This window comes from Drosophila kikkawai, chromosome 2L, assembly GCF_030179895.1.
Source record: "Drosophila kikkawai strain 14028-0561.14 chromosome 2L, DkikHiC1v2, whole genome shotgun sequence".
In the NCBI taxonomy this organism is placed as follows: Eukaryota; Metazoa; Arthropoda; class Insecta; order Diptera; family Drosophilidae; genus Drosophila; species Drosophila kikkawai.
The window spans coordinates 29,272,638-29,286,086 of NC_091728.1; the positions used below are offsets into that span (position 1 = coordinate 29,272,638).

Here is a 13,449-nt window from a genome sequence, read left to right on the forward strand (position 1 = left end):
ATTCAACATTTTAATTCTAATTGGACAAATTTTCGTATTTGCCGTATGCGGTCCCTGACAGTTTACGCATTTGACCAGAACGATCGGCTTACCATTCGAATCCATTTCGGGTTCGTTGGTTTTTAAGACCGAACATTTGCCTGGTGCATGGAAGTGCATTTAACGCAGCGGTGACTCATGTTGCAGTTGCTTGCAACGTGAGTGAACCGCTGGCAGTTAAAGCACTGCCTCAGCTGGTTTTTGTCTTTCTTAAGTCCCTCGACCGCGATACGGCTGTTGAGGAGAGTTTTTAGTTGCATGAGCCTACCAATATGCTCGGACTTCTCCACTTGCACTAGCCAGAAACGAGTTTTGAAAATTTTAACAACCGGAAAGTTTATGTCAGATAGGGCTTCACTAAGCGCCAGTTTAATGTCATCTGGTTCATATGTTACAGTTGGAAGTTTTTAAATTATCAGAGAGAAGCACTTCAGCTCGTCTGGGGTATATGAGTAGAACTGGAGGTTTTTTGATTTTAAGAGATCTTTCGTTTTAAAATAGGTATCTAATTTGTACAGTTTTAGATTTATAAGGTTCTTATTAATAATATTAAGAGTGAAATTGCTGTCATTAATAAAGTCTTTCAACAAACCAGTGAGTATTTTGGGATTCGCATTGTATATAGCTATGATTGGTATTTTTGATTTCGTTTTATTATTATTAGTTGGTACTGCTGTAGCTGGCGCGGCTCTTGCTGCCACCGCTGCCGTTGTTGTTGCTGCTGCTGCTGATGGTGGTGCGGCTCTAGTCGCCATCGCTGCTGTCGATGCTGCTCTCAATGCAGCCATCCTTGAAGTTGAGGGCCCGTCGTAGTCCTCAGTATGTGCGGGAGGGCTCTGCCTTTTGTTGTTGCTTTGGTTGTTGTGTTTGCTTTTGTTGTTGTTTCTATTGTTGGTGTTTTTTGTTATCTTGCCGCTTTCTTTTGTGTTGTTGTTGTATTTGTTTTTGTTGTTGCTATTGTTGTTGTTGTTGTTGCTGCTTTGATTGTTGCCGTCATTGTCCAAAAGTGATAAGAATTCGGCATCATAGCCATAGTAGTCGCTGACTTCGAAGTTGAGCATTTCGTCGCCATCGATTTCTTCATCTTCATTCTCAATGAATGGCGCAAACCTGTTGCCCGTAAGCTGACGAATGTTGCCAGCTAGTCCCAGACTAGCCAGCTGTTGCTTTACGTTTACTTGTTTATTCATTTGTGCCAGTTGCTGGCGCAACAAATGATTCTCTGCATGTAGATTGGCGAGCTCGTCCATGAGAACTGCTATCTGACCGTCATTGCTGTTGTTATTGTTGCTGCTGCTATCGCTGCGCCTGCTGCTGTTGTTGTTGTTGCTAGCGCTGTTGTTGCTGCGACTTCTGTTGTTGTTGTAACTCGGTTTTGGCTTCCTCGGCTTTGGGACTTTTTAATATTTTAATCACTTTACCCATTACATGGCCAATGTGTTGTTGTTTTTTCATAATTTGGTTTTTACACTTTGTCAGCGTAGACGCTAACTCGTTAATTGTGTCTTTGTTGCCGTTTTTATTCACTTGTTTAATATTGTTTACAAGGTTCAGCGACTGCTGCTGATCCACAAAGACGCGCACCAATCGCGGTCGCGGTCTTGCTTTAATTACGAACGTTCGTACGGCAGGCGCGCGCGGATCGTTTTTATCCGCCGTTACAGCCGAGGGCGCGTGCCCAGCGGCATCGCCCGTCTCGCTCGCACTCGTGTTTACTGGTTCCCGTTTGAACGCACTTGGAGTCAGGGTACTCTCCCCCTTACATTGGAGGATCACGCTTGCGCTCGCACCGTTTGACTCTCTCGTTACACTCGCGTGTGGATTGGGTGGGTTGGCTACACAACCCTCAACTTCGGGAGCTTTGTCGGGCTCCAGTGTATCCTTCTCTTTCACTGTATTCCGTCTCTTTCTCACTATTTTCTCTTTCTAGCTGTTCTTTCTCTTTCTTATTGTTTTTTTTCTCACTTTTTCACTTTTTCACTTTTGCTACTCAGTCTGCTCAGTCATTACTCATTACTCAGTCCATTTCAACGCTAACACTATTTGTAATAAAAAAAAATTGATAATTTAGCTCTCTTTTAAAAAAGTTTTGTAGCCCTGAAAAGGGCTTGTTTAAATCAATTTCAAATTTCAGATTTCGAAATCTAAAATTGCGATAATTAAGATTATCTTAATTTACTTCTTCGACGCCGTGGTCTTGGCTTTCGGCTTCTTAGCGGTAGCTAGAGCAGTTGCTTTCTTCACTGCCTTCTTGGGCTTGGCGGACGATGCTGCCTTGGCCTTCGGTGCCTTGGCTGCCTTTGGCTTCGCGGCGGCCGGCTTAGCCTTTGCTGCTGCTGGCTTTGCCTTTACGACTCCAGTTTTCTTGGCATCCTTGGCCTTTGCCTTATCAGTTTTCTTCTTCTCGGCAGTCTTCTTGGTGGCAACGGCCTTCTTAGCCTTGGGGTTCTTGTCAGCAGCTCCGGCGGCTTTCTTTGCGGTGGCCCCGGCTTTCTTGGTGACTACCTTCTTGCTTTTGACTTTTTTCTCAGCAGCCGCAACCTTTGGCTTGGACTCCTTTTTGGCGGAGGCCGACAGTTTGAAGGAACCAGACGCACCCTTTCCCTTTGTTTGGATGAGCTTTCCATTGGCCACTGCGGACTTCAAGTACTTCTTGATGAATGGAGCCAGTTTCCGGGCGTCACATTTGTAGGTGGCAGTGATATATTTCTTGATTGCCAGAAGCGATGAGCCACCACGCTCCTTCAAGTTCTTGATGGAAGCATCCACCATTTGTTGAGTTGGTGGATGTGATGGTGGAACTGCTGCCTTCTTGGCCTTGGTAGCTCCTGAACCAGATGCCTTTTTGGCGGCCACCTTCTTCTCAACTGGCGCTGGTGGGGCAGCCACTGGGGACGCGGATGTTGCCACTGCAGAGTCGGACATTTTTGCTTCACTAATTATTTTCGAAAGCTAACGAAAAACACGTTTGTTTGTATAGAAATGGCGAGAGCGTTTTAAGTTTCAAGTTTCATTTTATTGTCGATTTAGTTCTTAAAGGTAACATATTTTCTTATTCTACAAAATTATGACTACATAAGATGGACAAGGTCTCTATAGTTAAATTGTGTGTTTGTGGCATATTGCCTTGCGCTTTCTAGCTTTTCTAGGCTTTAATTTGGAAAAAGCGAAAATAATAATGAGGACAAAAAACGTAAAAAGGGGAAAAGGAGAGGGGAGAATAAACTTTTGAAGGTAATATTGATAAAAAATTTTTTAACTTAATTGATTATCTTAATTTTAGCTTGAGATTTTATATAAAAAGCGATCAGTTTATTGGTTTATATTGTATATGAAGTGGGATGGATTTGTCATCTGCCTCGTTTTGTGATAAAATGTCAGCTCTCCTTTTTGGTTGTAAATCCAAACCAATCCAGCCTATTTAGATGGCCGATATGCTTAATCATTGGGTTAAACGACGTCTGATCAACCCTCATGTTTGTCTGTATAACAGCGTTGGCCACAAATTGATTGGCGCTTTATTTATTATTATCAATGAAGTTTGTAATGATGTTAAAAATTTGCACGTCAGTTTTTTTAGTCTTTGTGATTTGATATAATTTGGAGTTATTTATATAGTGATGAGTGACTGGGTCCATGGCAGCAGACCCTACTGATTTCCTTAGAATTTTTCTTTCAAATAGCCGGATTTTCTCCATTAAGTTAGATTGTATATTGAACCAGCCCATGTGCCCGTAGATGAGCGTAGGTTGAATGATTTTCTTATATATTAGTGATTTAATTTTTGTTAACTGAGGGATGTTGGGGCCAGCCCTATTATCCCTCATAGTTCCAAAAATGTTGCGTAAATTGTGCATCGTGATCTTGGCGCGCACTAAAGTTTTTTTCAATATGTCCCTTAAAATTTAGTCTACCATCGTACTGTACTCCAAGATATTTAAATTTATTGACGATTTCAATAGGAATATTATTGTTAATGTAGATATGCGGTTGGAAATTTCTGGCATTGGCAACAATATTTCTAAGTTTTGGACCCCTTAGCAAGCATCCAATACATTTGTTACGATTTAGTTTAAGTCTCAATTTGTTGAAATATTCACTTAATTGATCTAAATATGTATTTAAATCAATTTCAGCACTTTCTACTCTAGCCCCTGATGCTAGTATGAGGACATCATCAGCATAGATCAGGGGTAGTATACTTGCGGTAGAACTTGAGTCAGGGTCTCTACAATATTTTGGGAAGTCCGCTAGGTATATATTGTATAATATAGGTGCTAATAGAGAACCCTGTGGGACACCAGCTGTTATATTCCTTGTTGGAGGGGGGCGGCTTTAAGTCTGAAATGCACTCGAAATAAGAACACGTAGAACTTTCGGGTTTTTGCGCGACGTGCGTCGGAGGTCTTTATTGAATTTGATGTAAATTGGTACTGAATACAAAGAACAAAAACTAAAGCTAGGAAGAGCGGATTGAAAGCTCTAGGACTGGAAGTCCGGAGGAAGAGGGAGAGAAAAGGAGAGCGTACGGGATCACACTGCCTCCCGAAATTAAACGCCTTTCTGGCGTGAACATTCTCCCCCCCCTTGCGAGGATACGCAGCAAAAGTACCAGGAAGTATTAGCTCTGGAAAGCGTAGGATAACGCTGAGCGTTCGTCGGCATGTAGAAGGGTGTGGTGATCCTGTCCACACGACTGGCATCGGTCGCTACTTCGACAGGATCCTCCGGAATGGTGGTGGGCCAGGCAGTTGATGCAGTACTTCCTGTCGATGACTGTCTGGAGCCGTTTCTTCGCATCAAGCCAGAGAAAACGGTGGCACTTCCGAAGAGGATGGTTCCCTTGGCAGACTCGGCATTGGTAGGATAAAATACCTCGGGAACGTCTGCTCTTGCTATCGTCGTACGGAACCCAGTAATTGGAATCGGCAGAAGTGGTCACTCGTGTGGAGAACGAGGAAATTCTTTGGATGGGTGCAGGAATTTGTGGTGCGTCATCACGAGGATTCGGAACACTGGATGAAGTGTTGCTTGGATGCAACAATGTGTGATGCCGACCGTGGCAAGTAAGACAGCTGTGGGCGCTTGTGCAATTACATTTGCAAAGCAATTTAAGCACAACTGCTTTTTCTGGATGTAAGATGATCGATCGACTATCGTCATCTGAAGGAAGCGTGGACATTTACGCACTGGATGGTTCTCTGCAGAACACAAATCGCATCTTTTGGATATGGGAACAATCCGCGTACTAAAGGATTTTAGTACTCGCGGGGCCACGATGGATTTTGTCGGGTTGGACGGACTGAGGCGTATCGTAGGAGGTTGAATAGAATTTATAGATTCCAGACTTCTATGGCGCTCAGTAAGGAAAGAATCTAATTCTAGCCACGTCGGAATTTCGGTTTTATTTGGTAAGGACTGCTCCCATAATGAGAGCGTCAGCTTTGGAAGCTTCGTGGAACACAAATAAACCAATAGACAATCCCAATTATCCGTAGGAAGGCCGGACAGAGTTAGGGATGTGAGGCAATTTTGAATTGTATTTTGCAGCTCCTTCAAGGCTGCCGAGGACTCACGTTCAATGGACTGAATATTCAACAATTTCTTCAGTTGGCTGTTTACCAACGCGCGTTTATTTTCGAAACGCTCAGATAGGTTTTTCCATGCTGAGCGGAAACCGTCGTTGGTCAGTGGCGAATTTTAAACTATGGAATGAGCTTCACCACTCGTCTTGGCATTTAAATAGAACAACTTTTCTACAGGGGTCAGCGTAGGATTGTCGATATAGACCGCTGTGAAAAGGTCTCGGAAAGTCGGCCAGCGAAGATAATCGCCCGAGAAAACTTCCGTTTCGCACGGAGGAAGCCGACAGCCAGACGGAAAGGAATTTTGGGGCGCAGGAGGTTGGACTGGAGACGATTTGGAGGAGATCGTATCGATCTGTTCCATGAACTTGGCGGCACACCGTTCATAAATGGAATAGGTGTCGTCGTATTTTGCCTTAAGGGTAGGCAAGGTGTCTGCAGCGCCCTCGAAGCCAACTGAAATTAGCTCTGAACAAGCTTCGTACTCTGTCTCGACCTTATCCCATAGCGCTCGGACTTGGTCGAGATGAATTTGGCAGGTGTATTTGGATGGAGTGGGTGCTGCTGGATTGCAGACTCTAGAGTCGAAGTGCCTCAGACGGTCAGAAATCAAAGTAAATTTGTTCAAAATAGTTGAAGTCATTTTGGATATATTTTACAAAAATGTAATGTAAATATATATTAAAATTTATGGGACGAAGTTTGATTGGGAATTTAGGAACCAATCGGACTCGTAATAATTATTTTTGAAATAATTATTATATATAATTATTCGTGGAAAATTGTATTTTTCTCGTATGGAATTTAAATCGAGAATATTTGAATTAAATACGGAATTACGAAAATACGGTCACACTAATGCGTATATGGAAGCACACTTGGATTTCTAACTTAATCGGTTAGTTGGAATTTTAATATAAAATAATTTAAAATTATTTTATTTGTCTGGTCTTATTTGATTGACCGGTGCTGTATTTCGGAACCAATACGTGTGTGTGTATATTTGTGAACTTGCATACGGCAAGTGGAGATAAGGAGAGGCGGAAAAAATTGCCAAATATCGGAGCGTCGTATGCAGACGATTATGTATGTATGTAAATACGTATTGCAGCTCAGGATAGAGCGAGGGAGTAAATAAACAAATATATGTACGAATTAAATCAATTTATAATTGTAGTACCTGCGGACAGTTATTGTTGTATGTATGTAAATACTTGGGTGAAGCTCAGCTCAGGATAGAGCGAGGGAGTAAATAAATAAATATACAAATGAAACTGGCGTTGCGGTGAATATATTTATTTATAGGAGCTGTGGACTGTAATTATATATATTATGTTTTTTTTTTTTAGGTTTATTATACATATACTCAGAAGTCGAAGTAGTTGAAGATCAGTAGTGTGGACTGTAGTGGAAATATATGTACGATATCCTTATCCGGCTCGAAGGACCATGTTTAGGAGTGGGGTGGCTAGGATATCCTCCGCAAAAGGATCAGTAGAAAAATCCGTCCCACGAAGAAGAAACGCAGAAAAAAGGTCCAGAAATTCGGGGGTCGAAAAATGACGTTGGCATGGAGCGCCCTTTGCATGCATTTATTGACATTCGTATTGGAACTAAACGTAGCTTAGCCTAAGGGCCCGCTGCCGGCCGAGATATATGTACGATATCCTTATCCGGCTCGAAGGACCATGTTTAGGAGTGGGGTGGCTAGGATATCCTCCGCAAAAGGATCAGTAGAAAAATCCGTCCCACGAAGAAGAAACGCAGAAAAAAGGTCCAGAAATTCGGGGGTCGAAAAATGACGTTGGCATGGAGCGCCCTTTGCATGCATTTATTGACATTCGTATTGGAACTAAACGTAGCTTAGCCTAAGGGCCCGCTGCCGGCCGAGAAGCCTAGCTTAACGGCGCGAGAGCGGGAGAACCGTGAACTAGAGCGGCGTAGCCGTCCCTAGAAGCGAGCGACGATCGGGAACACGGGAGCGTGCGATCGGTAATACCGAGGAGCGGAGAGCGGGCGAGCGTTGCTAAGCTGGGAGCGCTTAAGCTTTTGGACGCTCGGTGGGCAGAGGGGGAGCAGGGGCCTCCTGGCGTAAACAGAGAGCATCAGGGCCCGAGTTATTCCTATAAGTGTGTTTATGTGAATCCTAGTGTATTTCGATGATTGATACAATGTACATTGAAGAGCAGTTTGGTGTCAAAAGTTATGCCTAAAATGGTTAGATTTGTTACATTTTCTATTCTATTATTTTCCAAGTCTATATCAGGGAGGGAACATCTGTGCTTACGACAAATATGAAGTATTTTACATTTTTCTATAGCTAGAGAAGCCCCAGAAACAGCTCCCCAGGAATCTATATCACTTAAAATATCTAAAAATTTATCTTTAACAGTGTTTACATTTTTTAGTTTAGTGAAAAAGATAGCGTCATCTGCATATATTGATACATGTATATCCTTATGTCTTTTTACAATATCATTTATGAAAAGCTATAATGAAAAGCACTACTGAGAGTGGGGAGCCTTGTGGAATGCCATTGTAGAGGCTGTGGGTGTTGGAGGTGTTGTTATTGACCCGAACTCTGAAAGTACGATTGGTCATGAAGGCCTTTATAAGGTTATAAAGCCTTGGACCAACGCCCTAGCGCTCAAGCTGGCAAAGCACGGCATGAGTCCCCACGCGGTCGAAGGCTCTTTCAAAATCCGTCGCCAATATGGAGACGTGATTTTTAGATGAAAGAGCGTTCGACGCTATAATTTTACTACTATATTTACATGGGGAAATTTACATATGTGATTTTGATTTTAGTTTTATATATTTGTGTTGGAGGGGGGCGGCTTTAAGTCTGAAATGCACTCGATAAATAATAACACGTAGAACTTTTCGGGGTTTTGCGCGACGTGCGTCGATGTCTATACAACTATAACAACAACTAACAACTAACTATACAAAAGAAACTATAGCTAGGAAGAGCGGATTGGAAGCTCTTTGGACTGGAAGTCCGGAGGAAGAGGGAGAGAAAATGAGAGCGTTCGTGAACATTCTCCCCCCCCCCCCCTTGCGAGGATACGCAGCAAAGGTACCAGGAAGTATCAGCTGTGGAAAGCGTAGGATAACGCTGAGCGTTCGTCGGCATGTAGAAGGGTGTGGTGATCCTGTCCACACGACTGGCATCGGTCGCTACTTCGACAGGATCCTCCGGAATGGTGGTGGGCCAGGCAGTTGACGCAGTACTTCCTGTCGATGACTGTCTGGAGCCGTTTCTTCGCATCAAGCCGGAGAAAACGGTGGCACTTCCGAAGAGGATGGTTCCCTTGGCAGACTCGGCATTGGAAGGATAAAATACCTCGGGAACGTCTGCTCTTGCTGTCGTCGTACGGAACCCAGTAATTGGAATCGGCAGAAGTGGTCACTCGTGTGGAGAACGAGGAAATTCTTTGGATGGGTGCAGGAATTTGTGGTGCGTCATCACGAGGATTCGGAACACTGGATGAAGTGTTGCTTGGATGCAACATTGTGTGATGCCGACCGTGACAAATAAGACAGTTGTGGGCGCTTGTGCAATTACGTGGTGGATGACCGCTTGCAAAGCAATTTAAGCACAACTGCTTTTTCTCAATGTATGAAGTACGATCTTCTATCGTCATTTGGAGGAAGCGTGGACATTTACGTGATGGTTCTCTGCAGAACACAAATCGCATCTTTTGAATAAGTGAACAATCCGCGTACTAAAGGATTGTAGTACTCGCGGTGCCACGATGGATTTTTTCGGGTTGGACGGACTGAGGCGTATCGTAGGAGGTTGGATAGAATTTATAGATTCCAGAGTTCTATGGCGCTCAGTAAGGAAAGAATCTAATTCTAGCCACGTCGGAATTTCGGTTTTATTTGGTAAGGACTGCTCCCATAATGAGAGTGTCAGCTTTGGAAGCTTCGTGGAACACAAATAAACCAATAGACAATCCCAATTATCCGTAGGAAGGCCGGACAGAGTTAGGGATGTGGGGCAATTTTGAATTGTATTTTGCAGCTCCTTCAAGTCTGCCGAGGACTCACGTTCAATGGACTGAATGTTCAACAATTTCTTCAGTTGGCTGTTGACCAACGCGCGTTTATTTTCGAAACGCTCAGATAGGTTTTTCCATGCTGAGCGGAAACCGTCGTTGGTCAGTGGCGAATTTGAAACTATGGAATGAGCTTCACCACTCGTCTTGGCATTTAAATAGAACAATTTTTCTACAGGGGTCAGCGTAGGATTGTCGATATAGACCGCTGTGAAAAGGTCCCGGAAAGTCGGCTAGCGAAGATAATCGCCCGAAAAAACTTCTGTTTCGCACGGAGGAAGCCGACAGCCAGACGGAAAGGAATTTTGGGGCGCAGGAGGTTGGACTGGAGACGATTTGGAGGAGATCGTATCGATCTGTTCCATGAGCTGGGCGGCACACCGTCCGTAAATAAAATAGGAGTAGTCGTATTTTGCCTTAAGAGTAGGCAAGGTGTCCTCCGCGCCCTCTAACCCAACTGAAATCAGCTCTGAACAATCTTCGTACTCTTTCTCGACCTTATCCCATAGCGCTCGGACTTGGTCGAGATGGATTTGGCAAGAGTACTTGTATGGAGTGGGCGCTGCTGGATTGCAGACTCGGGACTCGAAGTGACTTAGACGGTCACAGATCAAAGTAAACTAAAATTGAAGGAGCCATTCTGGATATTTCTTAATAATTTTTACTATAAATAGGTATATACACTAATGCGGATATGGAAGCACACTTGGATTTCTAACCTAATCGGTTAGTTGAAATTTTAATATAAAATAATTTAAAATTATTTTATTTGTCTGGTCTTATTTGATTGACCGGTGCTGTATTTCGGAACCAATACGTGTGTGTGTATATTTGTGCACTTTTCGTATGCAAGTGCAAAATAGCGGAGATAAGGAGAGGCGGAAACAATTGCCAAATATTGGAGCGTCGACTTGCAGACGATTATGTATGTATGTAAGGAAGTAGTAGGAGATCAGTAGTGTGGACTGTAGTGGAAATATATGTATGTACGTATGTGCATATATAAATGTAAATAAATGCAAGCGGAACACAGCGAACGTAAAGGAATTTTTAAACAATTCGGAACTGAAAGTTTCACTGTGGCTTAGGCAATCATTTAAACAAACACTTTCGGAATTTTGGAACCCGTAGATCTTGTATAGAAATTATTTGGATATAATTTCTCGATTTGGGGAAATGTCAATGTTGACACTGATCGTAGTCTTATGGAGTGGACTGTATTGAATATGTATGTAAATGTAAATAAATGCTAGCGGGAACACAGTTAACGAAGAGGAATTGAGAACTATTGGAATTAAATTCTCACTGTGGCTATTGCATTTATTTAAACACACTTTTGGATTTCGGCACAGAAATTTGACACAAATGTTTGGAATTGGAAGTTATTATGCTGGCGTAGTGTCGGATCAATCGGACTTAGGATTTAGACCAATCATACAGAGAGATTAAGACGAATTGAGCTTCGCAAAACCTAACTGTATGACCGGCAGCAATAATATATTTGAACTTATCTTGTCCGGTGTTAAAGCCACCGGAGCTGCTGGTGGATGAAATCCGGCTCTGAAGGACCAAATGTTGGAGGGGGGCTGCTTTAAGTCTGAAATGCACTCGAAATAAGAACACGTAGAACTTTCGGGTTTTTGCGCGACGTGCGTCGGAGGTCTTTATTGAATTTGATGTAAATTGGTACTGAATACAAAGAACAAAAACTAAAGCTAGGGAGAGCGGATTAGAAGCTCTAGGACTGGAAATCCGGAGGAAGAGGGAGAGAAAAGGAGAGCGTACGGGATCACACTGCCTCCCGAAATTAAACGCCTTTCTGGCGTGAACATTCCTGATTATAGATTGGTCCATACCATTAGGGCTACGAACAAAAAAGGATCTGTCAATCAAGTAAGACAGTATTATCCTTGTTAATTTTGGGGAAAACCTACACAATTGCGACATTTTACAGATTAACCCATTTGTCCATACTTTATCAAACGCTTTCTCAAAGTCCACTGCACATGCAATGGTTGGTTTTCTCTCAGTTAGATTTGCAAAGATAAAATCATTTGCAACTGCTAATGCATGGCTGACCGAGGAGTTGTCTCTAAAGCCAAATTGTATATCTTGAAGAATGTTGTTGTTATCAAGATGCCTTTTGATTTTTCCCAATAGTACTCTCTCAAACAGTTGGCTTACTGCCGAAAGAATACTAATGGGTCTGTAGCTTTTAAGCTTGTCCTTTTTACAGTTTGGTTTAGGTATTGGCATAATTCGGCCACATTTCCATTGAGCCGGATAGTATCCGATGTTGAACAGTTTGGCTAGGTGATCTAAGACCAGTAGATTGCAACGTTTCATTAAAAAATTTCTAGTACTATCTGGCCCCAGGGTTTTCTTTGCATTGTTGTCCCTAATTTATTCCAATAGCTGCTCAGCATTGGTAAAACCGCAGTCAATGGCCCCAGACCAATTGCCATCAGCTGTTTGCGTTTGATTGAATTCGACAATTGGCACATCCGACGTCTGTGTGACAAATTCATTGACGAAGTTGTTAACAAATGTGGCGTGTCGCGACGATTCTGGGGAATCTGCCGCTAAGTCGTCATTTTGTTTGTGTTTTTGCTCATATTGCCATGCCAAAGCATTGATCTTTTCAAATGCAGTTGTTAGCATTCTTGGAGAATCGATGTCAATCTTGTTAACTTCATTCTGCGTCAGGTTGATCGTTTGCTCAAATTCATATGCCGTATCGGAGGGCAACAGCTTCTTCAAGCTGATGTCTTTCGGTCTAATGTCCTTAACCCTTCGTTCAATGAAATTGAGATGGCTTTTCTCAATCTCAGTGTCGATGAGCCGAGACAAAATCGAAATCATCCGCCTGATTCCATCACCCTCGCGACTGGGCAAAGTGAGACGATGCCTATGAAGGCGACGCCTCAATAAACGACGACAGTGAATCAGTCTCACGCATCCCCTACTAAGAATCAACTGCTTCCTTGGCTTGGTCGGATCAATGACTCGCCGTGGAATGGCCGTTTGACTGCCCAGAGCCAGGTCGAATGCACCACTTAGTCTGCCTACGCACGCATCAATGTCGGATGCGTTCAAGTTTGAGTCATTTGGAATTTCTTTCAAGTGCCTCAAAATCTCCATATTCCAGGCCAAGTGATCCATCCTCTCGAAACTCAGGACAAACTTTGAGTCTATTTGTGTTGGTAGATAGCGCCCTAACATGAAGTTTGCAAAGACCACAAAATGGTCGGACGTAAAGTTCTTAATGACGTCGCAGTGGGTTGTACCATTGTCGAGTGACAGATCATCGGTTGATAGTATCAGATCAATTGACGAATGATTATTTCGAATGTTACGCCGTGTAGGCTCTATGGTTGGCCTCAATGCCAAATTTGGTTGACTTAGCAGCCAATCATATAAGATTCGGCCGTCCCTATTTATATGATTGCTACCTACTATGGTAGGGGAAGTGCCAACTAGGGTGTTTGGCATTTAAGTCACAACCAATTATGATTGAGCTATTACTACTACACGCGTTCAATTCTATGTCATTTATCAACGAGTTGAGATCAAAGTTGGTCAACGGGTCATTTGGTCTTATGTATAGCGAAACGGCAACAATCGATTTGTGCGGCACGGAGCCAATATCTGCTGATGATTTATAAGTGAGTTCGATCGCAATAGCCTCAATATGCTTGAGCGGGTTTAAATTGATTCTTCTGTATTTGATGCCATTCGGAATGCAAATGGCTACTGAAGTG

The 13,449-nt window shown here is 42.9% G+C and overlaps 1 protein-coding gene across 1 annotated transcript; it reads right to left on the bottom strand.

Annotated features, from left to right (window-relative positions):
- Positions 1–2,214: 2,214 nt before the first annotated feature.
- Positions 2,215–2,964, bottom strand: LOC108073963 (histone H1-like). The gene has a single exon (XM_017165806.2). It carries the CDS (start codon positions 2,962–2,964, stop codon positions 2,215–2,217), a length of 750 nt encoding a protein of 249 aa, XP_017021295.1.
- Between the last annotated feature and the right edge of the window lie 10,485 nt (positions 2,965–13,449).